This window comes from Triticum urartu, chromosome 2, assembly GCF_003073215.2.
Source record: "Triticum urartu cultivar G1812 chromosome 2, Tu2.1, whole genome shotgun sequence".
Taxonomy (NCBI): domain Eukaryota; kingdom Viridiplantae; phylum Streptophyta; class Magnoliopsida; order Poales; family Poaceae; genus Triticum; species Triticum urartu.
This window is the reverse complement of record NC_053023.1, coordinates 463,821,972-463,849,429: the sequence shown is the minus strand read 5'-3', so window position 1 is coordinate 463,849,429 and position 27,458 is coordinate 463,821,972. Positions and strand designations below refer to the sequence as shown.

The 27,458-nt window shown below is 43.1% G+C and overlaps 1 protein-coding gene across 2 annotated transcripts; it reads left to right on the top strand.

Annotated features, from left to right (window-relative positions):
* LOC125537910 (MADS-box transcription factor 51-like) lies at positions 1-26,065 on the top strand. 2 transcript variants are annotated; one of them, XR_007296137.1, is made up of 8 exons: positions 1-481; positions 21,290-21,368; positions 21,812-21,876; positions 21,961-22,060; positions 23,383-23,418; positions 24,198-24,254; positions 24,330-24,595; positions 25,153-26,065. XR_007296137.1 is itself a non-coding variant. In XM_048701235.1 (7 exons), the coding sequence occupies exons 1-7, from the start codon at positions 288-290 to the stop codon at positions 24,471-24,473; spliced, it is 675 nt and encodes a 224-aa protein (XP_048557192.1). In that variant the 5' UTR covers positions 1-287; the 3' UTR covers positions 24,474-24,816. The 2 variants fall into 2 exon arrangements, 1 of the variants encoding a protein (XP_048557192.1); XM_048701235.1 differs by lacking the exon at positions 25,153-26,065 and having other exon boundaries at positions 24,330-24,816.
* Positions 26,066-27,458: the final 1,393 nt, after the last annotated feature.

Genomic DNA, 27,458 nt, shown 5'->3' with positions numbered 1-27,458 from the left:
GCGTCGCGTGCCCTATATCCCGTGGGCCCAGATCTCGCCGCCGACCCAATCCGGAGCCAAATTTGGATCCTTGATTTAAGCGCGTTCGACTAACCCAACAGACAGAGGCAGAGAGCAACCAAATTTCGGCCCGATCGATCCCAGCCTAGATTCCCTAGCCCGGCCGGTGGGGAGCGAATCCGGCAAAGCGACGGCGAGGGGAGCAGGGGTGGAGGAGCCATGAAGCGCTGCTGCCTGCGGCTACATAAGCCGCGCAGCTCCGTTTCGTTCTGTCGGGGAGAAGGAGGATGGCGCGGCAGCGGGGGCGCGTGGTGCTGCGGCGGATCGAGGATCGGAGGCGGCGGGGGATCTGCTTTAGGAAGCGGCGGGCGGGGCTGGTTAAGAAGGCGGAGGAGCTCGCCATGCTCTGCGACGCCGACGTCGGCCTCCTCGTCATCAGCCCCTTCGACGGCACCTTCCAACGCTTCGCCGCGCCCGCGACGTATGTGCCTGTTCCTCCGATCCCTGTCTTTTCTTCCGGCTATTTGCTCTCTCGATTACAATCCAATTAGGCCAATGTTTCGAATGGTATTTTTCCCGTGTGAATACGCGACTCCACGGCGCATCTCATGCCCCGCTCGTTAGCTATATTTTTCTTGCGCACGTAGTAGGCGAGATCACGATGCACAGTACTGCTCTACTGCACAGTACACTACACTACGGCGAATTTATTTACTTAACTGTCTGAGATTCGGGTCATCTCTACTTTATTTTTCTGCCGGCGTTCCAACTGTAACTAGTACTACACTACAGTAGCACAGTGCACACTACAGTATTTTATGCTTCCGTGAACTACAGCTGATATGAATGGAACTAGAATTACGTAAGAGCTGCTGGTGGGTTTAGTACCTAGGATCGCAGTCTTTAAGAGTTTATGGCAGCGGTCTGCTTCTTTTTCTTCTTGTACTAGAGATAACCGACTGTAGCCGGAAGTAGTATATATGGTGCCAGGATCAGGCGTCGGTCCTTTCGTTTTGTTGCTTCTGAAAGGCATTCAAAACCTGTTAAAGTTAGCTTATTTCTTGTTGACTGCTAACCAAATTATTTGAAATCCCTGGTTAATTTCTAAGCAGAAAATGTGTACCAATTTACAAAACTATGTTTTGCCATCAAAATAGTTCTTGTTTCTAAGTAGAGGTAGGATGTAAGAAAACCGAGATTATAATTATGAAACCTATAGTTGGAATACGTATATGATCAATGTGCAATATAATAGTGGCTAGGTGCCTAAATCCTTGTTGCTTAAATATTATTATCACAACAATATGAAGACTCTATTAGCAATAATCTTGTCATCGTCATATCCATAATGCTTAACCACAGGCAACATAAGTGCATGCATCATGCATGTCAACAGGGAGGAGATAATGCATGCATAAGCTTTGTATCTTGCATGGCATCCAAAACAAAATATCTATGCACCTATATGTCGCTAGTAAGAGCTTTGATAGGTGCATTACGTTTCTAGTTCATGAAGAATCCATGCTAGACTAGTTGTGTGCACTTGGTAATAGCAAGCAAAGCAAATCTAAAATTAACTTAGTTGTTATAGTACATGTGTCGGGCTAGATAATTTCACTATGTCAGTAACTTAAGAAGGCCGGTTTATAAAGTTCTATAAAAGGACATATCTATCAATAAAATGCTAAGCTTGTGACAAGATGTAGTCCTCAAGTATAAACGAGTACAAATATAACATGTGTATGACTGTATGTGTCCATGTGAGGATAGAGACATTAGAGTTGAGTGATTCAATTATAACATTTTGGTATTATGAGTTAAGTGGTGTATCATGTAACTCCAACAGACTATACTAAATTAATATGGGACACTATTTATTTGTAGTTATTTCAACCAAGATTGTGGTTTACAAAAACAAACTCTAATGGTAAACTGATAGTGATTGAACCAATTCTCACTCATTTGCATTTCTCTCTACTTGTGTACTCCATCAAGGGGCAAATATGTATGACGTTGCATTGCGAAATTAATTTGATATAAATGCCCGCAAACTATCTAAGTTATCATATTGACGAAACCGCAATTTATAACCAAGTCAACACTAATATGTGTGATAATTAGTTAAAAAAAAATCTTCTTCTGAGAGATATGATATTAAGTTTCTTATATTCATCATCTAGGCTCTCTCGCGCGCCTAACTACCTCACAATGGGAATATCATAGATAATATCATGCAGACACATGTAATGCCAACTAAGCATATTGGTGACATGACATAGTATTAATTGAGGAAGAGAAGATGCTAGTATCAGTGCCATGCAAAACAATGCATGATACTATACTATGTACTATGAGCGCGCCTTAGGTTGGTCTATATCTGCACCTACTAATATGTTTTCATACATTAAGCATATCACACACACACACAGACACACACACACACACACACAGAGGGAGAGGGAGAGGGATTAAGAGTGTTAAACTATGGAGAAATTTGGGTGTATATATAATGATATATTGGCAGTTATTATAGTCGGAGTAAGATCTGCAAGCCGACAAATAATGCTAGATCATAAAGGATTATCTAGTGAAGTGAATATCCCTATGATTTCATGTGCATTTAATGGAGAATTTGCTTTTTAGAGTTCATCTTGAGATTTGTACTTTGTTATCACATATGTAATGTATGTCTTGAGCTTGGCAATATATGTTTGCATGTTGCACCATAAATTATTTTTCAAACTTGGATACAACATGAGCTATACCTGACCAGTAGAGCTTGTGTAGATAATATAGTAAGTGAAAAGCTAGGTGTCGGTTAGGCTAATGGAAATAATAATCAGCCACCTCCCACTCCGTCTAGTTTGAATCAAGTAATTACCTTATAGTAATTGATTTCTACAATAAAATATTTCCTCATGCAACAATTTTGTTGTGCACAGGCAATATTGTTGCAAAATTTCTCTCCACAATCTAAAGAAAGTTCATTAATATCACAACATTTCAAACAATGCATTCAATGTAAGAGTTACATACAAAAAACACCATTGGAAACTTCGCAACATATGCGACATAAAGGATAATGCATACAAAAAGGGAAATACATTTGCAAGAACTAGACCCTTTACAAAGCACAAGCATAACCATTGCAACATGTCATCCGCATATACACAACAAAGAATTTGTGCCATGTGTTTGCTGATGAAAAATCCAGCAAACTAATGCCTTGTCATCTCCTGGTTCAAGTGAGTCTGAACCCATCCATGCCTTGACCATTTTCCTTGAGTCAGAAAGCATTTTCCGTCATAGCTTGATCATTTTTAGAGATAAGTATTATGGGGGATAGAAACTCATGAATTGTGTGGGGCTTTAGCCAATATATAACATTGATTTTTGTATATTGATACATATATTGCACTAATATATGTCTAACACCTCCCCTCCCCACCCCATACTCATGGTGGATCAATAACAGTAGGTTTGGAGAGCTCAAGTCGGTGCCTTCATGAAGAAGTATGTCAACTAAGGTTTGGAAGGCTTATATTGTAAAGAAGGCCTAATCCTTTGCCTTTTACCTGGGCTCAATCTTGTGGTTGAACTCTTTTTCTCATATTTATGTTCATAATACATTGCCTTTGTAAATGGTCGTAGTCTTAGTGAGCAACTCTTGGGGTCAATGTTGTTTTTATGTTCTATTTTCTTGGCCCCTTCTTATCCTAAGAGAAGTATATACATGATCTTCTTGATCATACTTCTCTCACTAACCTCCTCACCATTCATACACCAATTATTAGACTCTTAAGGACCCTACTCACTTTTTCCATCTTGTTCAGTTTTGTTTACCTCAAGGTCACTTGCTTTTGATCCCCCATTACCATGGTATAAGATCTAACTCACTTTATGGAATCAAACTCGTGAGGCCAAGGCAAGGGAAAGTTTGATGGTAGAGTGGTTCGGTGAGAAATCTCAATGCGACATAGATATCATAGTGTAAGGTGCATGGCGATCCAGATCACAATGATACCTGGTGTAAGGATACAATTGTACACTACCTTGGTTGTTTCTAATACTAGCTTCCGTATTAGATTCAGCGGGGAGTGAGGGAGCTACAAATAGCATGTAAATATCGATAATCATTTGACACCATGAGCCCATAACCTAGCTTTTGTATAACATATGCCACATTAGCAAAATACCTAAGAAATCATGCTAAGAAACATGTATTGGGAGAGTCCTGAGAAAAGCAGGACATTAAAACTTGTGGGCCTATGCATGTTTTAACATGTACACAAAATTTTGTCTTGACTCACATGGTACTAATTGATTTACAAAAAAGTTATACCTATAAACTCACATCAAAGCAAGTGCTTTACTTGTGGTACTCTTTTCTCTCCTAGTACTCTTGATAATTGGACACATAATCTCCATAACCTTTTAGGGTTCACATCAAGAAACTCCATGGAAGTTCACATGGACATACCTATTTGAACTCCCGGGGAAGATGAAACGCCTAACTATGAGGCACCCTTTTTACATTTGGTCACTCTATATGCCTGAAGAATGGTTAGGAATGTGTTTTAATACTCTATTTTATCTTCAGAGGTTATAGGTGTTGCGAAAATAGTGACATGTATTCCTGTCAGGCCATAGGCCAGTTTATATACACATATAGGCACGATAAAATATGCGGAAACTGCTTTATACCGTGGAAATATTACACAGATATTATGTACAACTCTAGCACTCAGCAGACTCGTGGTGGATCAACACACTGAGTTTTAAGAGATAAAAGTTGTGATGTGCTCTAGTTTGAGCTTTCATGAAGTAATCTATTAATTGTAGCCGGAAGGCACATATTGTGGAGCAATCACCTAATCATGCACATGGGACCACATGAAAGAAGAATCGACACCAATATCTTTGGTGAGTTGATGCTTCATATGATCACACACTATATTGATAACACGTATATTGTTGGATGAAAAAGGATTTGATGTAGTCATAGAATCACCCAAATCCTCAAGGATCCACAATAGAAAAGTTATCCTTGTTGCAAAAGAGTCATAGCCTACAACTCAGGCTCTGCACATGAATGGGAAACTACAATATGTATCTTCGTTTTCTAGGCAGTGAGAGAACCCACACCAAGAGGTAAGCGGAAAACATGTGGCAATCTTAGGGCTCGCTAGCCGATTGCCATTCGAATAGGCCTGGAGCTATAATGAAATGGAACCTAGAAAGAGAAGACGGTGTGAAGAGGTCCCATGGAGATATCATAGTACTTAAAGTAGGTGACTATAGTGAACTAAAGTGGGAGCAAAGATGAACTAACCCACAACGTGAACAAGATAAAAGATATCTGGATGAGACACAAGTAGATATAGGCAAGACTCCTAGCAAGATGGCGACAACACTAGTGCGCTCATCGATAAGAGAAGATCTCGAATGCACTTTGGGATATAAAGAAGCCATCTGAGCTAGAAGAAACCTCAATCCGAAGTAGCAAAGTGGACCAACATCATACATAAGAAACTACTCGTTAAGACGAGCATCCATAAAGGCAATGTAAATAGTGTCATCACTAGTGATGTTCTTGTCATGAACATGTAAAAGAAGAGCCTGACTACATGACGAAAGTTGGACAAAGGGCATGTGATCTTGATCATACTTGTCGAGAAACCAACATCAGTGACCAATGAGGTGAAGTGCTCAAACTAGATACATGGGGCTTTTATTAAGGCCATATGAAGAGCAACGAAGACAACACCCCAAGCAATCCAGAATAGAATACCTAGGTTGTGGTTGCATATATACAGACCTCCTCATGCAGCTTGCCATAAAGAAAGGAATTTTGTATGACAATTTGAGAGAGAGATGAGTGGCGAATAAAAGCCACAACAAGAAGGGTGCGGACATTGGTTATGGGGGGCACAACATCAAATATCTTAGCATAGCCATGGCCGTGCTTCTACTAAAAGACAAGGGCCACAAGACGAGCCTTGGAACATCAAAGCGAGTCTTAACCTTGCAGACCCACTTACAAGTGAGGGGACAAACATCAGGAGGAAGCCATTCTCCATGAACACAACATTTTTAGGAAAAAGGCGACCAACCAACTTTAAATTAATGAAGCTCTTACTGTCAAACAGAAAAACATAACACGACACATGCCACAAAAAAACAATAATAAGATACAAGAGTTCGCAAGAGCAACAATAAAGCCCAAGAGTCGGAGCCCTGAGATGCGATCGAAGGACCCAAGCAAAGAAAGAGGCTATGTGAGGAGACTAGCCATTAATGGAGGCCATGATATCTCCATCAACTCACATCCGACCACATCGCCGAAAGGAGCCCCTCGCTACCTTGCCCTGGCTTGAAGGTTGCGGAACGGTCAAACGATGGGGATGCTCACCCTATAGCTAGTATGGGCAATGACGACAGGAACCATCTCACTAAGCCTAGCTCCCCATGATAGCACCAACACTGAGACCATGAAACCGTCTGCATGAAGAGAAGAAGTTGTTGTCTGTGAACCACACGCCCAAAAACCACCAGGAATGGACCTTGCTCATGAGAGGGAGTTTCCAAGAAGGGAACGACACCACAACGTCACCACCATCTGGTCTGGAAAGCCGGACAAAGGGTTTTCTCCCAGATCCCAAGGCAAAGGAGGACACCCCACAATGACACCTCCAAGGAAGGGAATGTCACTCAAGAGTGTTGTCGTCACCGACACCAGCACCATCGGACAGAGCTTTCACTCAAGAAATGACCCCCTCCCCCCTACCACTCACCACAATGCCTCCCACAAAGCCATCGATATGAAGGTGAGGTGGCCAAGGAGCGATGTATACAACACCTAGAACATAGCGGTATCAATCCATGGAAGTACCAGTATCCTGCAAAAGTTGAAGACTGTGCAACACAAATAAAATTTCATTTGTGTCCCCAATAGTGCTAACAAGGGTGTCGACCTTGCTAATCTTGCTATCAAGATTGTAAAAGGATAAAGTGATAGATAATATTTTTTGTATTTTCGGAATAAAACAAAAATAAAAGTCCGTATAAAAGTATAAAAGTGCGTATAAAAGTTGTTCAAAGGTGATTCTTATGCTAAAAACTAGACCAAGGTTCATAAGTTCACCAAGTGTAACTTTCCAATAGATAAAAGTGTGGTAAGTGACATAAACAAGTGCAAATGTACACAATGAAATATTTCATGCTCATGTCAAACATATGAATGTGTTGATTCTACACAAATAGTACGTTCATAATACTGTTAGACTGAGATACTCATCTTATAGCTAAATAGCCCGTCCATAGATCATACCATCTGGGCATTAAGTGTGAACACATGTAATTGCTTTGAGCAAGATGACATACTGTTATTTATGAGATTCCAATGGACCCTCTAATAAACCCTAACCCTTAGTGGCAAGAATTCTATACACGCCTTATCCACCTTTTGTCACTATGGTAGATTATTTGCAATATTGAACCCAACTAGTGCACACCTCTCCCACTACTGATTACCAATATAAACTAGCCAAGAGTAAACAAGTAATCGAAGAGAAATATACATCAGTAGATCAAACAAGATGGCATTAATAAATCTAAACATGAAAGAATAATTCATCACATGATCTGCATCACCGCTATGAGTACATCAGATTAATAATCATGTAGATTAGCTCATATGGCTATTGTATTGATCATCTAAACACATCAAGGGGAGAGATTAAAACTTGGCTACTGTCATGAACCCGTAGTCCAAGGATCGAGGTTGATGATGATGGGGATGACTTCCCCCTCCGGTAGAGTACATGATCATGGCTGAAAACAAAGTTCGTCTCAAAAAAGCGATGTAGCGATGGTGAAAAATGATAGATAATTAAGGTAGAATTTTTAGAATGTATATAGACCATCGGGCACCGAAGCCACCTAGGGGGTGCCCCAGGGGCCGTAGGCGCCCCTATAAGGTGGGTGCCTCCTTGGGGCGCCTAGGCCTTGTGGGCCCCACTAGAGGTTGGGTCTTGGCCCCTGGTCCTCTTCCCACACGAAACTTCTCAACCTCTTTTATTATATTTTTTTCTTGGATTTTTTGTAGTAATTTTCTAAAATTCCAAAAACAGGAATTGGCACTAGGCATTGGATTAATACTAGCACAAATGCCCGTGCGTTGCAACGGGAAAAATCAGTTTATATTCAAGTTTATTTATAATAATATGTGCAAAAATACATTCGTTGTTCATGCAAATTTTAGTCACATTTTTTTAAGATCCAAAATTATCGAAATAGGACATGCTAATCTTATAGAATATTTCTTTACCTACATCAACATACTTTCCTCCATGAAACAAAATAAAATTACGAACTTCTCCTTAAAAGAAATTAGGAACTCGGTAAAGTTTAGCCAATACCGGTCACAAAATTCGGAGAGAGATAGCATACCTTCGCAACAACTATTATATTTTTGGGCTTGTTCGAGTGGGGATATTTGGATAGTTTCTAGATTTTAAAAATATTGTACTAAAATAGTGTTTGGGGCTCACCACGGTTCTTGTTAAAAACAAAGTCATATATGATATTTGTTTTTTTCGTTAACATTCTTAGTTCAACCAACAACTCAACATGGACATAGAAAAATCCCCAGCGCAGCAGGAAGCAGGCCTTGCATTAGAATTTCAACAACTGTGGTTTTGTCGGGCGTCAAAAGCTCACAAAAAAAAATTCAGGTTTAGCCCCCTATGCCAAAGATACTACTGTGACCTTGTGGAGTTAGTCTAATTCATTCTTTTTTTAAATGACAACTTATATTTAGCTGGGCAAGCTCATCCTCAGGCTAGGACGGCCTCAACATGTATGTGCTTGATCTTGTCTTTCAGTAGGCTGCAACACGTTAGTGTGTGGCCTTATGCTACATCATTCTTGCCTCATGCAGTCCATTAGTAGATCAAACAAGATGGCATTAATAAATCTAAACATGGAAGAATAATTCATCACATGATCTACATCACCGCTATGAGTACATCAGATTAATAATCATGTAGATTAGCTCATATGGCTATTGTATTAATCATCTAAACACATCAAGGGGAGAGATTAAAACTTGGCTACTGTCATGAACCCGTAGTCCAAGGATCGAGGTTGATGATGATGGGGATGACTTCCCCCTCCGGTAGAGTACATGATCATGGCTGAAAACAAAGTTCGTCTCAAAAAAGCGATGTAGCGATGGTGAAAAATGATAGATAATTAAGGTAGAATTTTTAGGATGTATATAGACCATCGGGCACCGGAGCCACCTAGGGGGTGCCCCAGGGGCCGTAGGCGCCCCTATAAGGTGGGTGCCTCCTTGGGGCGCCTAGGCCTTGTGGGCCCCACTAGAGGTTGGGTCTTGGCCCCTGGTCCTCTTCCCACACGAAACTTCTCAACCTCTTTTATTATATTTTTTCTTGGATTTTTTGTAGTAATTTTCTAAAATTCCAAAACCAGGAATTGGCACTGGGCATTGGATTAATATGTTAGTCCAATAAAAAGTAGTAAATAGTATGCTCAAAGTATATGGAATTGATATCAATGCAGTATGAATCATATAAAAATTATAGATACGTTTGAGCATATCACACCGCTGCAATGAAGGTACGTCGACGCGTCCCAAGGCTTAGCACACACAAACTGGATCGTGTTGCCTCCAACAAAGACAAGTGGCCACCCAAGCAGTGGGCATGACCGACAGGGATGGGGCTTGCCATAGGCCATAGCCCATTGATGTGGCACAGGACTACGCAACCATGGTTGGGAAGAGCACGTGTGAGTGAGAAAGCGGGGGAAGGAGAAGGAGGTGGCAGGGGCACCTCACACCATTGTTGCCTGATCAAGGAGCATCATTGGCAACAGCGAGGGAAAGCAAGGTGAAGGAGGGGTTGCTTGAGGTGGAGTGGGAATTGTCTTGTGAGTCGCAGGAGTGACCCATGAGACGCCTAGGGTTTCAGGGGGTGAGTAGTCAACTTGAGAAGAGCAGCGCTAGCAAAACCATAGCAGTCAGTAGCCGAAAGTGGATGGATGTGAAAGCCATAAGTAGGAAGCCAGGAATCACCATCCAAAGAAGGGACGGAAGGGGACATGCCAAGAGAAGATGGTGCATCATGAGATGTTGGCCCGTCAAAAGAAGGCACGACAGAAGAATCCAAAACACATGGATGACAACTGCAGCAGAAAGGTAAGGAGGAAGAGCAGGACGAGGAACCACACAAGGGTGCCCAAGTGACAAATGAGGTGGACGGTTGCGTGCGGTCCACAATGGGAGCATGTGCGAACCTAGTGGGATGGGTGGAAAGGGACAATACAATAGTCATAGGTGTGTTAGGTTAAGTTGATAAATAAATAGCCTCATTAGAGGTGGTCGAAGAAGAAGATGCACGTAGATAGAAAGGGTGAGACTCAACAAAAGTGACATCATGAGATATGGAAATCTACAGGAACCTAACATTGATTGCCTCTGTTCCCCAATGTATCCTAAGAAGACACACTCAATAGAATGAGCAGATAGTTTGATGCATTCACAAGGTGTTAGAAGAACATGGCAAACACAACCAAACAGACGAAGCACATAGTAGCCAGGAGAAAGATCGCAAAGGCGCTCACAAGGTTTCCTCGACAGTGGATCACCCGCAAACACTAATTATTCACGTTCCAATTGAAGGAAATATGCCCTAGAGGCAATAATAAAGTTATTATTTATTTCCTTATATCATGATAAATGTTTATTATTCATGCTAGAATTGTATTAACCGGAAACATAATACATGTGTGAATACATAGACAAACAGAGTGTCACTAGTATGCCTCTACTGGACTAGCTCGTTAATCAAAGATGGTTATGTTTCCTAACCATGAACAAAGAGTTGTTATTTGATTAACGGGATCACATCATTAGGTGAATGATCTGATTGACATGACCCATTCTGTTAGCTTAGCACCCGATCGTTTAGTATGTTGCTATTGCTTTCTTCATGACTTATACATGTTCCTATGACTATGAGATTATGCAACTCCCGTTTGCCGGAGGAACACTTTGTGTGCTACCAAACGTCACAACGTAACTGGGTGATTATAAAGGTGCTCTACAGGTGTCTCCAAAGGTACATGTTGGGTTGGCGTATTTCGAGATTAGGATTTGTCACTCCGATTGTCGGAGAGGTATCTCTGGGCCCTCTCGGTAATGCACATCACATAAGCCTTGCAAGCATTGCAACTAATGAGTTAGTTGTGAGATGATGTATTACGGAATGAGTAAAGAGACTTGCCGGTAACGAGATTGAACTAGGTATTGGATACCGACGATCGAATCTCGGGCAAGTAACATACCGATGACAAAGGGAACAACGTATGTTGTTATGCGGCCTGACCGATAAAAGATCTTCGTAGAATATGTAGGAGCCAATATGAGCATCCAGGTTCCGCTATTGGTTATTGACCGGAGACGTGTCTCGGTCATGTCTACATTGTTCTCGAACCCGTAGGGTCCGCACGCTTAAGGTTTTGATGACAGTTATATTATGAGTTTATGCATTTTGATGTACCGAAGTTTGTTCGGAGTCCCGGATGTGATCACGGACATGACGAGGAGTCTCGAAATGGCCGAGACATAAAGATTAATATATTGGAAGCCTATATTTGGATATCGGAAGTGTTCCGGGTGAAATCGGGATTTTACCGGAGTGCCGGGAGGTTACCGGAACCCCCCGGGAGGTATATGGGCCTTAGTGGGCCTTAGTGGAAGAGAGGAGAGGTGGCCAGTGCTGGGCCGTGCGCCCCTCCCCCCCCCCCTAGTCCGAATAGGACAAGGAGAGGGGGCCGGCGCCCCCCTTCCTTCTCTCTCTCCTCTTTCCCCCCTCCCGAATCCTATTCCAAATAGGAAAGGGGGGAATCCTACTCTCGGAGGGAGTAGGACTCCTCCTGGCGCGCCCTATCCTGGCCGGCCGCACCCCCCCTTTGATCCTTTATATACGGAGGCAGGGAGCACCCCTAGAGACACAAGTTGATCCACGTGATCATATTCTTAGCCGTGTGCGGTGCCCCCTTCCACTATAGTCCTCGATAATATTGTAGCGGTGCTTAGGCGAAGCCCTGCGACGGTAGTACATCAAGAACGTCACCACGCCGTCGTGCTGACGGAACTCTTCCCCGACACTTTACTGGATCGGAGTCCGGAGATCGTCATCGAGCTAAACGTGTGCTAGAACTCGGAGGTGCCGTAGTTTCGGTGCTTGATCGATCGGGCCGTGAAGACGTACGACTACATCAACCACGTTGTGCTAACGCTTCCGTTGTCGATCTACAAGGGTACGTAGATCACACTCTCCCCTCTCGTTGCTATGCATCACCATGATCTTGCGTGTGCGTAGGAATTTTTTTGAAATTACTACGTTACCCAACACCAATTCTTTAGAAGAGCGCACCAATGTCTTCATGTTTCCTTTAAACCAAATATTCAGAAATTTTCACCTATGTATACTCACAAACAAATTAGTCTCTTAAACACTTTTGTCGCTAAAACTCCAAAACCTGGAAGGGTCAATAGATGCACTTACATTTACCAAGTTTACAACTCTGATAATCTAAAAATACACCTCCTGAGACAGACCCCAGAAGACCACGATGAAACTTAAGTCAATAAATGACCAATAAGATGATGCCTCTTATAAAAAGAGGTGGTAAACAAGGCAACAGGGCAAAGAAACCGGCGGCAGTGGCAATGGTAGAAACATGAACCTGTTAAGCTCCCAAAGGAACTGTGAGGCATAGCACCGGGGTCCAACCCCAACTAGAGCTCTTGTGTGACGATCCTGAACACAATAAAAACCAACATCAAGAATGATGTGAGAAAGAGTCAATAATCTAGCTAGCTGGAAGAGAGTTGCATGGCAAGCCTAGAATATGAACAATGATAAACATGAAAAGATGAAGTGTTAAGGGTGCTATGACTAACAATGGGAAGAGAAGTACCACCGGTGGCAAAAGTATAAATAGGAGAATCTAGGGATATAATAAATGATAGAACAGACGATCGGAAGTTATATGGAAAGATGCTCTAGAATAAAGAATCCATGTAGACATACCTATTTGTGTAGAAGGTGGTCCCCAAGTGCCTAAACGGTGTGTGGCGGAATTTGCTGATGAAGAACCAGAACACACTTAAGCTAGTTGTGCAATATCTTGGTTAGTCAGGGACACAACTAAAGAGGTCGAGGTAGAAGCACCAACCCATGTGGAAGAGCCAGGTGAAAGGTGTCTCTTTTGCTTGAAGCAGGTTGACCCAGTGTTACCATCCTTGCTGCAGTAGGTGCAGTGAGGACGACCACCATCAGGAGAAGGATGGTATCCACCTCCCATGGGAACTGGTAGAAGAGTTGGGGCTTCAAAGTGGATTATAAGCCAAGGCAACAATTGGTGTAGTAGGCAAAGGTGCAGCAAGCATAGAGGGAAGGTTCATGATAGTATCACCACCCAGACGAGTCTCCAGGACACATTCTCAGTGTGTGCCTCGAGAAGAGAGACACAAGGCACATGCATAAAGAGTTGGGCATGTCATGGCTCAAACTCCTTACGATGCTGCTTCAAGGACTCGTAAGCACATTGATGTCATCACGATTAGCCTAGTTAGATAGGCAGAGTCACACCTAGCGGTTCGAATAGGATCCAGTTGAGGTTTGATGGTAGTACTCTGAGCATAGAACTCCCTGAGAGTGGATCACACTACTGAAGTCATGCTCTCGACTTAGCACATACAAGTACGAAGCATCATTGGATGGGCAGATAATGATGACGAAGGTGAGTCCACATCTGGAAGTTTGTGGAGAAACACGCAACCTCGAAAGAAAAATGAGACAAGATACTGGCACAGAGGATAGCCATAGAACTTGCATGATCATCAAGCCACTTGAGTATAAGCAATCAACTCATCATAATAAGAGTATATATCCACCAGGGACCTTCTAACCGTAGGCTCCAATAACAACATCATCAACAATCTTGGCAGCTTCAACCACAACATGATTAGCAGACAGGATAGGAGTTGGCAGTACCATTGGTGAGGGCTCCACAAGGGCAACATGGCACACCGAGCACGAGACCTCGCCAGAGAAATTCCTAGAGACGAAGACCACACATGTAGGCGACAAAGTTGTTGGTACTAATGTCGTAAAAAATATTGGGCAACGATGGATGGGAACAAAACATAATGATGAAGACATTGTGCCGATTTTGCTTTTTTACAAGATGGAATCAGACTCGATCAATCTACCAAGTGGAATCGGCAATGGACTGAACGCTATAGATTGATCAAAATAGGGTCAATCATCAGCAACGTGCACGCATAGAAGAGGTGCATGAGTTAAGTGCAAGCGATGTGGTTGGCCACGTGTGATACGATAGGTGCCATCACAACATAATTCGACCCGATCCAAGGGGTGGCGCCCCATGCTCTAGCTTAGCCCGATCGAGGTGTTGGCGCATGAGATGTGCCCCAGGCCGGCCTGATCAAGGTGCTGACACAGAAGCTCGATATGGATCGGAGCGCCTAGAATAGATGGGATTGCAGGGGCTTCTGTCAATGTTGGTATGAAAAGGCGGCAACGGTATCTAAAGACGGGATTGTCAAAGGAGTAGCATGGTGGAATAAATTAGAGGCAAGACAATGAAGAAACATCAAGATTGGTCCTTGGACAAAAATCATAGTTGATCATAGCATAACTTTGTGTGAAAATGGAAACCCATGCTCTGATACCATGTTAGAGAAATAGCAAGTTGTATTTTCATGTGGTGAAAGGTCGGTATGTATACATGCATGCATATGATAAAATATGAAAACCAAGAACTTATATAATAGGGATATTAGACTACTTCATTGAACTCCCATCCTATAAGTTCTTGTTTTTATGATAGGATAAAATATGAGAAGCCTAGGAGAAGCCTTGAACTATGTTACACTTCTTCATTGCTCTTTAATCTTACATCCTAGTTGTGCATATTTAATCAAAATTTGACCTTTTGGAGTCTTGGGAAATGGAATGCGACACTTGATCAAGCATATTATTGATCAAAATCTTTAGTGAAGTTGATTAGTTTTTTTAATATGCTCGGTATGATCTCATTTTCCTAGTGTGCACATAGAGTTGACTACTTTAACGGTCGAGCTAGTTTATCTAACACACAATAGAAAGTACACGAGATATTTTTATTGATGTCCTTTTGTTTGTAGGATCAAAATCCTTGTGATCTTACCTACAATTAGTCGCATACTTCTAAACTTGTCATAACTTCACTACCACAACATTCTCTTGTTGCTTCCACTATCCTAAGATATTCTTGATTCTTCACTCTATTGTCACACCACCTCCAAATACTTGTCATTCACCGATTCTAGTTTCTCCTGGGACCCCCGCTAATACACCGACTCCAAAGGCTCCTTCATATATCCCACCAAGATCTACCCAGTTTCACTACATACACTACTAACGTTCTCTATTGGTTGATACTTGTTTTATCGAGTCGTCTTCTACTATTTACACACTTAAAATCGTGATCATTGGACTTCTAAATCTCCTCGGTGTTATGGTTGGTCATTTAATCTATTGCTATGAGTGAAATACCAAGTATATGTACTAGAGGGATTGAAATTTCTTACAGAAATTTGGCCTAGGGGAGTGAGAATTGAAGCGGATAGGAAACCCACGTTCCCGGAGGTTGGCACATTCACTCTGAGGTACTTGGTTCATCCATAAACACCTTAGAAACTATGACCACTTTGAAGGTGTCGAGCATGAATGCTCGGGGGTCTTGGACAATTGCACATATTGTCCATTGTTGAGATACAGCCATTGAAAATTATGAACCAACTCCACTCAACCTACTTGAGGTCCATCAGAAAATGGACTTAACAGAAATGGCTAAGTCTCCAGTTCAGATGTTCCAGACCAACTCCACTCAGAAGTTCCTAACCTATAAAGAAACTACTCTTGCTGAGAAACGCTAATAGACTCGGAAGTACCGAACATGCTCCACTCGGAGGTTCTGAATCTAACAAAGAACCCTCTAATTTCATCACTAAATCCATTGGTTCCAGGAACCAACTCGACAATTTTAGATCCACAACTAAGAGAATTTTAACCAACTCTCACGTCACACAAACAGTTTGGAGGTGTTGGTCGACTGGTCCGATAGTTCTGGGCATGTTGAAACTTGTGAAATGAGATATTTTTAGTGGAAATATTTGATTATTTCGGCAATGTGATTTTTTTGCGAAAAGATCGGATCTATTATAAAGATTCACTGGAAGTACAAAACACCTCAAACATAATAAAGATTACATTGAGGTCCATGGACCACCGAACGACCATTGCCGCTGCCAGAGCTAGTCGTCGATGCGCCGCTGTGGTCGCTCCCATACCGGAGTCGGCCTGACCTTGTCGTTGACAGCTAGGAAGTCTTCGTGCACGTGCCCCTAAGGACTAGCGTCTCGGATCCATAGTCGTCGTCGTTGAATCCTTGAATCGATCTGAAGAATTTGACACCAAATATCGCTGTTGCGTACACACGGAGAGAAACCCTAACCTCGCCGCCCTGAGAAGCTGGCAGGAAACTACGTCGGAGCTCCGTCTAATCCATCGCAGCAGACAAACTTGACGAGGGTCAGAGCCCGTAAGACTGACTCAAAGAAGAAGCGTCTCGTCCATCCAAACGAGGCCCCTGCGAGAACTAAAACCTTATCTATCTACTAGCCGGAGATGAGCCACCAGAAATCCCCTCGCCGCCACCGGCCGCCAGAACGGCAAGCGGAGGGGAGGCAAATCCATGGGCTCGCCGGCGAAGATCGAGGGAAGGAAGGTTTCCCTACGCCTTCCGAGAGGGGAAAGAAAAAATCAAGGATACTGCTTGGCGCCGATGTATTTTGGCAATGTGTTGAGCCATCGTTCAAGGGCAAGCACCCCTCTTGATAGTATGGGTGTTTCTAGGGCTCAATGTGGATTTCCTCCATTACAAATCTTAGAAAATTATCCTTAAACTTGGTGTGTCCTTTCAAACTTTTTTTGGGGTCAACAATGAGCTTTCCAGCTAACTAAAACTTAATATGGTAGCAAGGCCAACAATATTGGGTTGAAGTCTCGACTTTCACAATTTATGTTAAAATTTGATTGCCCTCTTTCTGTCCATGTCTAGACCTTATCGAGCCATCGTGGGAGGAATGGTTCACTTTGCGCTATAAGGTAGCGATGAGTGGTAGTAGTGGTAGTATAGTCTGTGATAAGTTACTGGATTTTGATATGAATCATTCTTGCTACATTCGCGAGTTATATATGGCACCCCAGGTTCAGTTCTACATTGCCTAGATATGCATCGTGGATAAAGTTTGGTGCGCTTGAGGGTTATTTGACATTTAGTAAGTTTGAGGGTTCGTGTGAGTAGCCTACATTACATGTCTTGAAGGAGGCGGCACTTTTTCTCTACCAGCGAGGAGAGACCAAGACCAAATATTATAGTCCTATAGATAATTTAGGTCTTGATTGGTCACATTATTCAACAAAGGGCAATTCAGTCATTTACTTCCTATGCCTATTACCATATTTCTTGGTATTCCTTGATATTGGGCTTACACTACAACAGATAATTTAGGGGCATGCGTCGCATCCTATCGCTAGCAGCATATTCCTTGTTATTCAGTCATACGCCCCTAGAGATATTGTACTGCCATGGGCCTCGACATGCGTCAAGCTAGCCTTCGTGTTGCTTTTGTCCCAGCATTTCCAAGACTTATCACTAGGCCCCTGAGGCTTAGGGCTTCAATCAATCGAGAACCTTGAGACCCAAGCACGGTTATTCCTTGTTGTGTTTTGTGCTAAGTCATTGGGGTTCATCAGACCCATCATGCCTTTGCTTCGCGCCTCATTGTTCTTGGCTTCTTGCTCTGCCTCATGCCACACGAGGGATTCATCTGTGTGTTCGGGGTGTTTTTGAGTTGTTGATGTGCTTTGACTTGTCCTTAGATCGATCGATTCAGGTGGGCAATCATCTCCAACTAGCTAGTGACCGGGGTTTCAACCATTTTACATGGGCGACTACGCTAATGCATATTGCTAGGTAGAACTGGGTTATTTGTATAATATATGGTGTTATTTGTTCATCACGCATGTACATGTTTTGGCTCATTGCAACGTTGAAAGTTCATTTGTAAGGCAAGTATAAATACAATCACTTGTCTTTTGCTGCAATAAAATAGGACTATGATGTACAAAATTGAGTTGACGGATCTTTCATGATAGATACACCCCTAAATCTATCCAATTACAAGATGCTACTCACCTCTATTTCAACTAATCCGTGGTTCAGAACACCAGTGTCCTCTACTAAAGAATTTGTGGATTGACCAACCTTCTCCATTATTTTGGACTTAGGTTTCTACTGGTTGGTGCATCAAACTTTATATAATATCAAAGCTAAGAGCTCTTGGATTCAAGAGTTGACCCACAATGTAAATAAAAAGTTTCTTGCTCTCCTTTTATCCACATTGAGACACTATTGAGCCATACTTAAGCGGGATGTTGAAGTATTTGTGGATTACCCAACCTTCTCCAGCAGTTCAAACCTCCGGTTCTATTGATTGGTGAATGAAGCTTAATAGGGTATTAGAGCCAAGAGATCTTTGGTTCAAGTATTGGATTCCATAATTAAAATAAAAGATTATTGCTCTCTCTTGTCCATTTAGGCTCGATCCAGATGTGAGAGGAGGTGTTGAAGTAAATGCAAATGCCCAACCTTCTGCATTAGTTCATGTTCTACTAGTTGATGCATAAATCTTAATATGGTATCAGAACCAAAAGGTCCTGGCTCCAAGACTTTGCTTTCACAATTTAAATAAAATAATTAATTGTTCTTGTTCTATCTACCTTTAGACCTTATGAAGTCAGGGGGTGTTGAAGTACATGTGGATTGTCGAACCTTTTTCATGAGTTTAGAGTTATTATGGTATCAAAGCCAAAAAGTCTTGAGTTTAAGACGTAACAAGTGCAATTTCAATAAGAAAATTACTTGTCCATTTTCTGTCACCTGGGCATTTCTCGGGTCAGGCCTTCAACTAAAAGATGCACCTTTTGTATTTATGATATTATTTTAATTATTTGGGGCTGCATAAATACAATAATATACCTATATTTCTATAAAACCCTATTTCTAAGGTTTGTCAAGCCTTTTTCATTCTTTTGATTTGGGCCAATCTTGAACATGAGCCCGGCTTGACCATGGGGCTTCGGGTTTGGGCCGTCGGGCCGGGCTACCCATGCCTAGGTTGATTTATGTCCATGTATATGTGGATTTCCAAATCTTCTCCACCTCTTCCAATTTTTGGTCCTGATGGTTGGTGCATAAAATTTAATGTGGTATCAAAACTAAGAGATCATGGGCTCTCCTTTCACAGCTTGTTTGCCTCTTCATGCCCATGTTTAGGCCTTATCGAGCCAGACATGAGAATGTTTTTAAAGTGAATTGCCTAACATTCTCCATCTATTGGTTCTACTGGTTGTATCATAGTAAGGACTCCAATGTTTCACCTATCTGGCCACATCCTACTGAAGAGTGGCTATCAATATCCCCTGTCCACAATTTTAGAGTGGCTATCAGTATCGCTCTATCCACAGTTTTAGGTAAAGTAGGTGACATCCCCTCTGATTTCTCATTACAAGTCTTTTCATGAACTGTTTGGACAATGTTTCTCATAATGCAAGCTATGGCTTGGGATATTTTACAAGAGTTCCTTAAAATCGTGCTTGATACTCGTTTGTTGCACAAATAACAACGAAGACATGAATTGGTGATGGTCTATGGCACTGAACTTTGCCTACACTGTAGTCATGAACGTGGGGCCAAATACACATCATGGCTAAGTTTCTATGCCCGGAATCAAAGCGCGACATTGCCTTCTATGTGCATCACCGACACTGCGATCCACATTAAGTCTTGGATATATAACTTGAACAATTGAAACATTCGTCTTGCCAAATGAGCGGATCATGCCGCTGAACTACGAAAAGGATGTCTTCAGCAGTGAACGTTGATCCTTCATGCCATTGGCGTCGGGATCTACCGCCACCGCACGCTTGAGAAGACTTGTACAACCCTTTACCAAGCAAAAGACCCGTAAGAGGATTAACATCATCCTTTTCATGGGTCATCAGCCGAATAGCCACCATGCACTCAATCGCTTGACTGAGCGCCATCATCTGCTGAGCCGACGCGCCGTGCCACCACTCCATGGCACTCCATGCCGTAAATCATTGGTGATCCATTGCTACTCGGCGAACTAGATTGAATCACGCTGTCATCTATTGATGCGTGATATCGGGAATCGCCAGGGTGGCTAGAGCCACTACAAATTGGCCCAAGGACTCACTAAGAGAACGAACATGTGTGTTGTGAGGGTTAGGAGGCACCATCACAATCGCTTGGGGAATCTGACTAACCTCGTCCAGATTTACATGTGTTCAGGGAGGAATCAACTAATCAAAACACCGGATTATCTACCTTCTACTAGAATTTTATGGCCAAGGGTCACATTTCCATGATCGATCTTGGTCGATCTGGATGTCTGATACCATGTGTAACATCCCTTAGTCCTATAATTGAAAGACCGAATTCCCTACCTTCTACCGATATTTTACGTCCACGGGTCAAACAATTCCACAATCGATCTGGATCTCTGATACCAAGTGTAACGTTCCTACAATTGAAAGACCGAATTCGCTACCTTCTACCGATATTTTACGGCCAAGGGTCAAACAATTCCACGATCAATCTGGACCTTTGATACCAAGTGTAATGTCCCTTAGTCCCAAGGGATTTGGGCGCGAGATTGATACTGATACAGGATATGCAGCAATTGGGATCGAAGAAAAGCAAGATAGGTAGAGAGTTCACGTATTGTATGTATGGTCTCATACCCCTTTTCCCTCCTGACGCTTAAAAGTAATATCTCCGGCATAAAGCATACAAGCACGCAACTGTCGATGGTCTAGGAAACATGACGAATCGACAAAATGCACAGGCATACCATCAGTAGCTTGTTTCCAGAAAACTCAGTGGAGATTATTTTTGCCCAAGTAGTTCTCTGAACTATTGTAGCATACTTGTTACTTTTTGCATCATTATGTCTGATGCTCATTTCTCTTGAATATCAAATTGATATACTGTGTCCCGCAAAAGAATTATGCATTCACAAACCTTTGTTGCACTGCAGTATGGAGAATATCATCAAACGTTATCAGAATTTCCCAGAAGCACAAAAAAGAGCACAAGAAAGGAGCATTTTTAAAGAGGTGACAAAGAACAGAATCAACATCATTAAAACACTATCAAGAGTGTCTATCTTTACTTGTTATCGGATATCAAAAATCAGTTTTGATGCTCTTCTGCAGATACCTTTCTATGAGCAGATCCATGTACTCTTCCAACAGCAGTAACTATTTTTTATTTCTGATAATAAAGAGCATAAATCATGCTATGGAAATGTTACAAAATATGAGTTCACAAAACTGGAAAATATAAAAATGAATTGTTGTGATTTGAAGTGATGTGATGTTAAATACTCCCTCCGTTCCGAATTACTTGTCGCAGATATGGATGTATCTAGATGTATTTTAGTTCTAGATACATCCATTTCTGCGACAAGTAATTTGGAACGGAGGGAGTAAATGAGACATTATGCCCATTTGCTTTGAGAATATTCTCGGTACTGCTAATGACCATTTCATTTTCCCAGAGAACAAGCAAGGATTTTCAAGTTCCCATAGTAACAACAGATAGAAGGCCAAACATTCATGACATGTAACATCTCGAAATTGCTTCTGCAAGTAGCAATTGCAACTACAAATAGTTCCAAACTGTTATTAATATATATATTATCAGCAGGTCAATTGATGAATCAAGCATATCCCAGTTGACCATCGAGCAGCTTAGCCAAATTGAAAGGACATTAGAGTATGCACTAAGGAGTGCAAAGACCAGGAAGGTATGTTTCAGTAAGGCGTGTTTGGTGTGTATATCATTTATTAGCTTCCTAGTACAAATATATTTTGGAAATCTTCGTCGCAGAATTTTCGTTTAGATTCCAATTCAAGACTTTTTCATGTAAAGTATCAAGGTACCTCAGGGTCTGCGGAAGTAACACAGTAAGGTTCTTTACTGGAAAAGAACTGGGATGTCTATGCAAGTTTGAAATTTTGGTTTTTTTGTTGTCACCATGTAAATTTAACCTATCTTTGATCAAAAGGAAGAAGTGAAAATGGGAATCACGCTCCACATAATAAAATGTGAAACTGAGAATCACACTCCATAGAGATGTTTATATAGTTTACATTCTTTCTTGCCTATTAATACTGTAACACTTTTTTGTGGGGCATTTCTACTGTAACACTTGTGCCAGGCTTCTCATGCTCAGACAGAAACCCAAAGCATTTATTTTAGTATCTGAGTCTACAATTTATCAGTTGCACTGATATTTATGTTCCATGAATGACTATCGAATTTGGTAACCAGTCTACCTAGCACAACACATGGTATTTGCAGATCTGACATCAGAGAGGGAATCGGCCCATTAGTACAACATAAAAATCACTTGTTGGTATGAAAGTTTAACAATACTCACGCCCTAATCTTGCTTTACTACAAATATTAGACAGTCTAGAAGATTAAAACAACTGATTTTTCACAAGAGGGCATGCTCTTCAGAGCACCTAATAAGGTATTGGTCAAACAGTTCGAGCGATCTCTCAACGTTTTGGGGAAAATCCTTGATATAAATAAGGAATGATAGTTTTTTTTTCCAATTTACCCGTCGTATGGTGAAATGGAAGGAGTAGTGCCAAACTAAGTTTCTACTGTTGGTTGATGGTATAAGTTTTGGTGGAACGTCTTGCCCTTTGAGGCCGACGGATACATGTTATATATTGGGGCGCACCTCCCATCGACAGCGCATACAAAGAGGAGTTCGATTCAGAGAGGAATCGTTACAACGTACTAGAAAAAGAATAGAGGTCCGGTGCTAACAAGACTTCCTAGAGAGTCCTAGAACTATACATGTTAACAGATGGCACAGATGTGTATCTGTGATGTATATTAGGATGAAGATTGGTTCCACCATCTGAATTCCTAATCATGGCAGGTAGATGACTAGTGCTTTGCCTTACGGTGCCAATGTATAACTCAACTTGTTGCATCACTAGTAATTTTGATTTATATGGTTTATATCTTTTGGCGTTTAAAGATATTTCAGTCTGATATGCCCCTGGATTCATTTTTAAATTCAACATACTTTCACCTGCGTGGAATCAGTTGGAAGCGTATAGGATCGCCACACTACAGGAGAAGGTGAGTCTCAATATACCAATATGATTTTTTTTAAAATTTTAGTACTTACGAGGTTTACCACATCCAGCACATGTCTCCATCCAGCTCTATGAAAGAATCATCCAGAGGCAAGCCTTTTGCCTCCTTTTAAAAAAAATCATCCAATTCACACTGTATAAACCAACAGCCACATTGGCTAGTATCTACTCCCTCCGATCCATATTAATTGTCACTGCTTTAGTACAACTAATATGGATCGGAGGGAGTACCAGATTTTCATTTTTATTTTTGTGGGGAAGGGAGTACCAGATTTTCATTTTTATTTTTGCGGGGAAGGGAGTACCAGATTTCAGCTGTGCGTAATGGATAAAACTGAATCAGGGAGATGCATTTATCCAGTGTATGCGACATCAAGATATTTCTGCATGCGCGCCTTATATTCATGCGAGATGTGTTCAGGGCCTGCTGTTCTATTACCGAAAAAGGCTTTCGCCCCGCTTTATAAATAAAGCAAACCGCCACAAGCAACGAGTACCACACACGAGTCCGCCACACACACACACACAACCAAGAAGCAAGAAGTACAAGGTTTTGCCGAGGGCACAGCTCAACAAGCCCAAAGAAAAACGAAAAAAGACCGGAGGCACCGGATCTGCTGTTCTATTGGTCTGCCAAAGCCACACACACACACAAAGATGGAACAACTAACTCTGTACCTTCCTGCAAAAAAGAAACACTGACTCTGTAAAGTCCATCTTGCTGTCAGGCTCGCTCATGACGTTCCTGATGCATGCTTGCAGGGGAAAGCAACGGTTGAGGAGAGGGATTTGATGGAGATGGTCTCGAGGCAGGAGCAGGCAAGTGGATTGATCCATTGCAATTAATCATAACACTCAGTTTCACCGCCGAGTTGATCCCTTGCATGTAAACAGAAGCAGGAGGGAGGAAGGTATGTAACTAGAAGCCAGCAAAGCAGCAGGGAGGTGGATTTGACGCTCAGCCTCGGCATCGGCATTGGCTGCAACGTTGGTTGCCCGCGCAGGCACCAAACGCCAATTGACCTCAACATGCCGTGACAGGGACATTTTCGGCCGGCTCATGAGTTTCATAGTTGGAATGACGTTGCATGTGAACCACCAACAGATTCTCCAGAATTTGCCGCAAACATGTTGAGTTGGCTATCATAATTGCTACACAGGTGCACAGTTTTTCACCCCATTGCGTTTAGGGCTTGATTAAGAATTTGGTGTTCTTCCTGGGTTCGGTTGTACTAGCATAAGCTAACTTCACAAAAAGTGTGCATTTGTGCCTAGCTCCACCAAATTCAAGTTATCATCCATGAGTATCATGATATGTATCTTCACTGAAACGAATCCATGATTTGTGTTCTACTAATGCAGTAATGTACCCTTTGTTATAGTGCACAACTCTGGTAAACTCAAGTTATTATGCGTCAAGAAGATACTCCCTCCTTTCCTAAATATAAGTCTTTTTAGAAATTCCTATGCGGACTACATAGGATGTATATAGACGCGTTTTAGTGTAGATTCACTCATTTTGCTCCATATGTAGTCTACATTGGAATCTCTAAAAAGACTTATATTTAGAATCGGAGGGAGTATTTCACTATCCCTGCAAAAAAAAACACTAGATTTTTTATGACGGGGTTACTGAGTGAGGGAGAAATTGAGGATTATAGATGGTAAACATGTTTTTTTAGTGTCAACATCTCCTCTATTTATTCATACAATGCAGGGATCTGCCGAAATAATCACAAGGGCTGGCTGAGTTTGTGGGACACTGTAGCTCCGGGAAAAGTTAAAACACACACATTGAGATGGATCCGAAATGGGCTGGCGGTCGGCTCAGAAGTTCACAGGCGAAGAATTAAGGCTGGAGTCTTCTGTGTTGCTTGTGGTCGAGAAGAAACAAAATATCATCGGTTTTGGGACTGTCATCATTCAGCAAAATTCTGGAAGGTAATGCGCTCGGAATTGGGAGTTCTCCACCGGTTTCAGTTAGCTCCCAGGGTGATCTTTCTAGATGGCTGCTGTCGTGGTTGGCGAATGCCTCTGACGGCGAACGAGCTACCATGGTTCAGGGCCTCTATGGGGCTATGGTCGGTAAGATACAGCGCACGGGATGGAAGGAGGATCGAAGAGGCGTCAGATACTGCTCGATCAGTGGTGAAGGTGATGGAGGAATGACAGTCGGTTCCTGGCCGCAAGAGCAAGATTGTGAAGCCTGTACCAATGCAGAAATGGGAGCAACGACCAAGATGGGAAAGAAGGGTGGCATGGGAGTGGTGTTCAGAAATCACGAGGGTGCCTTCCTGGGAGGGGCATGCCTCTTCTTTCCTCAGTCTATGGAGCCAGCAAAGATCATAGCTGACGAAGTGACTGCTACTAGACTGCATATTGAGATGGATTGCAAAGATATCGTCAGCAAGCTTCAGAACAAGGAGCGTGACGTGCCGATGCTGGGGCCAATGATCGAGGAGGTGAAACAGCTTCTGGAGACACGCCAAGAGTGCAGGGGGATTGGGTTAGGCGCACAGTTGGTTCAGCTAAGGAAGGGGTAATGAATAATTTGTGCAAGGTTTGCTTGAATGAACCACCTGAATGTATTCTGCACATTATTTCGATGGTAAACATGGTTTTTGCTTGTATGGACCAAGATTTGAAACCTACCGGTAACGCATAGCAGCAGCACGATGCAAAGAAGAAACTTGCGCATACCTTGATTCAGATCTCCTTCTCCGATCGCCGGCACTCTCCTGTGCGCGTCGGGCGGCGCCCGCGTTTGTGTCCGTCCGTCGTGGGAGCCGAGGAGGATTGGGGCCGGACGAGAGACAGGGAGAGAGAGTGTCTGTCCATTTCCCCGGCACGTGTCTCAAAGGCTTCCGCAGCAGCCGCCAGGTGCCCCATCAGCTGAACGGCCGGTGACACGCGCGACGTGCACGGCCCCCGTCAGCCGAACCACGCCCAAACGGTTTGGACGTTTGATTTAGCCGGATTTCCCTCATTTAAGGCGGCAATGTGTTCGTCCATATTCATTTCTATCCGTTGGGTCGTGGATACATCTAACATGTGCCCGCACCTTAAATCATGTTAGGGATGAACGTGATTAAAAAAACAGAAAAACTTGTATAAAATGCCTAAAAAATAAATAAACGCAAATAAAAAAACATAAAACATGAGTTTAGGTTCACGGCCACAAAACAGTCCAGCTTCACGGTTCACATTGCCATAATTAACATAAAAACAAAATAAAAACGGCCGCCGCCCGCGCGCTCCTGTCGTGCTCGTTGATGCCGTCGCCGTCGCCGACTTCAGTGGCCGGCGGTGTCGTCTCGTCGCTGGCGAGGTCGACGTAGTCCGGCGGCGTCCAGAGGTGAGCCGGCGGTGTGTGGTAGACGGGGCGGGCTCGAAGGCGGGAGGTGCCTTCACCACCTCCTTCTGTGGCGACGCGTCCCGCTCCAGTGACCGCGGTGGCATGGGGCACCAGTTCGCGACCCCCACGGCGTCGGCCATCTCCGAAGCCGAGCACGACCAACTCCAGTGCTGCCCAACCAGGGTCGGGTGGAACGCGGCCACCGGCTCCTCCTTCACCATCTCCTCTGCCCTCGCCATCTCCAGCTCGAGGATGGCGACGTCGCCGGCCGCAAAGAGGGCCATCGTCTCCTTGAGGCCCGGCCATTGGCGCTCATCGTGCGTGTTCGTGGAGTCCTCCATGACACGTTGCATGAGCCGGGCCTCCTCCTTCGCTGTCATACGAGGAGGTGGAGGTGGCGACGAAGATGGGGACGGCGACGGCGTGGGCGTGAGGCCGCACACCCGCGTACGCCCACGCACCTCCTGATGTGGCCGCCGCGGCCCCGACGTCGTGCCGGCGAAGTAGGAAGCGCGCCGCACGTCGTGCTCATCCTGGAGCCACGTGTCCTAGAGTACGGAGTCGGAGGCGTACCTATCGTGGTAGTAGAGATCGTCGGGGAGGAGGCGGCGTCGGCGCGCGATCTCATCGCGGCGCGCACGGCCGCTCAACAGGACCAGCGGGATCGG

Excerpts from the sequence above, each read along its gene's own strand:
- LOC125537910 (XM_048701235.1), top strand. The coding sequence starts at position 288 with ATGGCGCGGCAGCGGGGGCGCGTGGTGCTGCGGCGGATCGAGGATCGG. Across the intron at positions 482-21,289 it reads CGCTTCGCCGCGCCCGCGAC|TATGGAGAATATCATCAAAC; the intron begins GTATGTGCCTGT and ends GTTGCACTGCAG. Across the intron at positions 23,419-24,197 it reads TCGCCACACTACAGGAGAAG|GGGAAAGCAACGGTTGAGGA; the intron begins GTGAGTCTCAAT and ends GCATGCTTGCAG.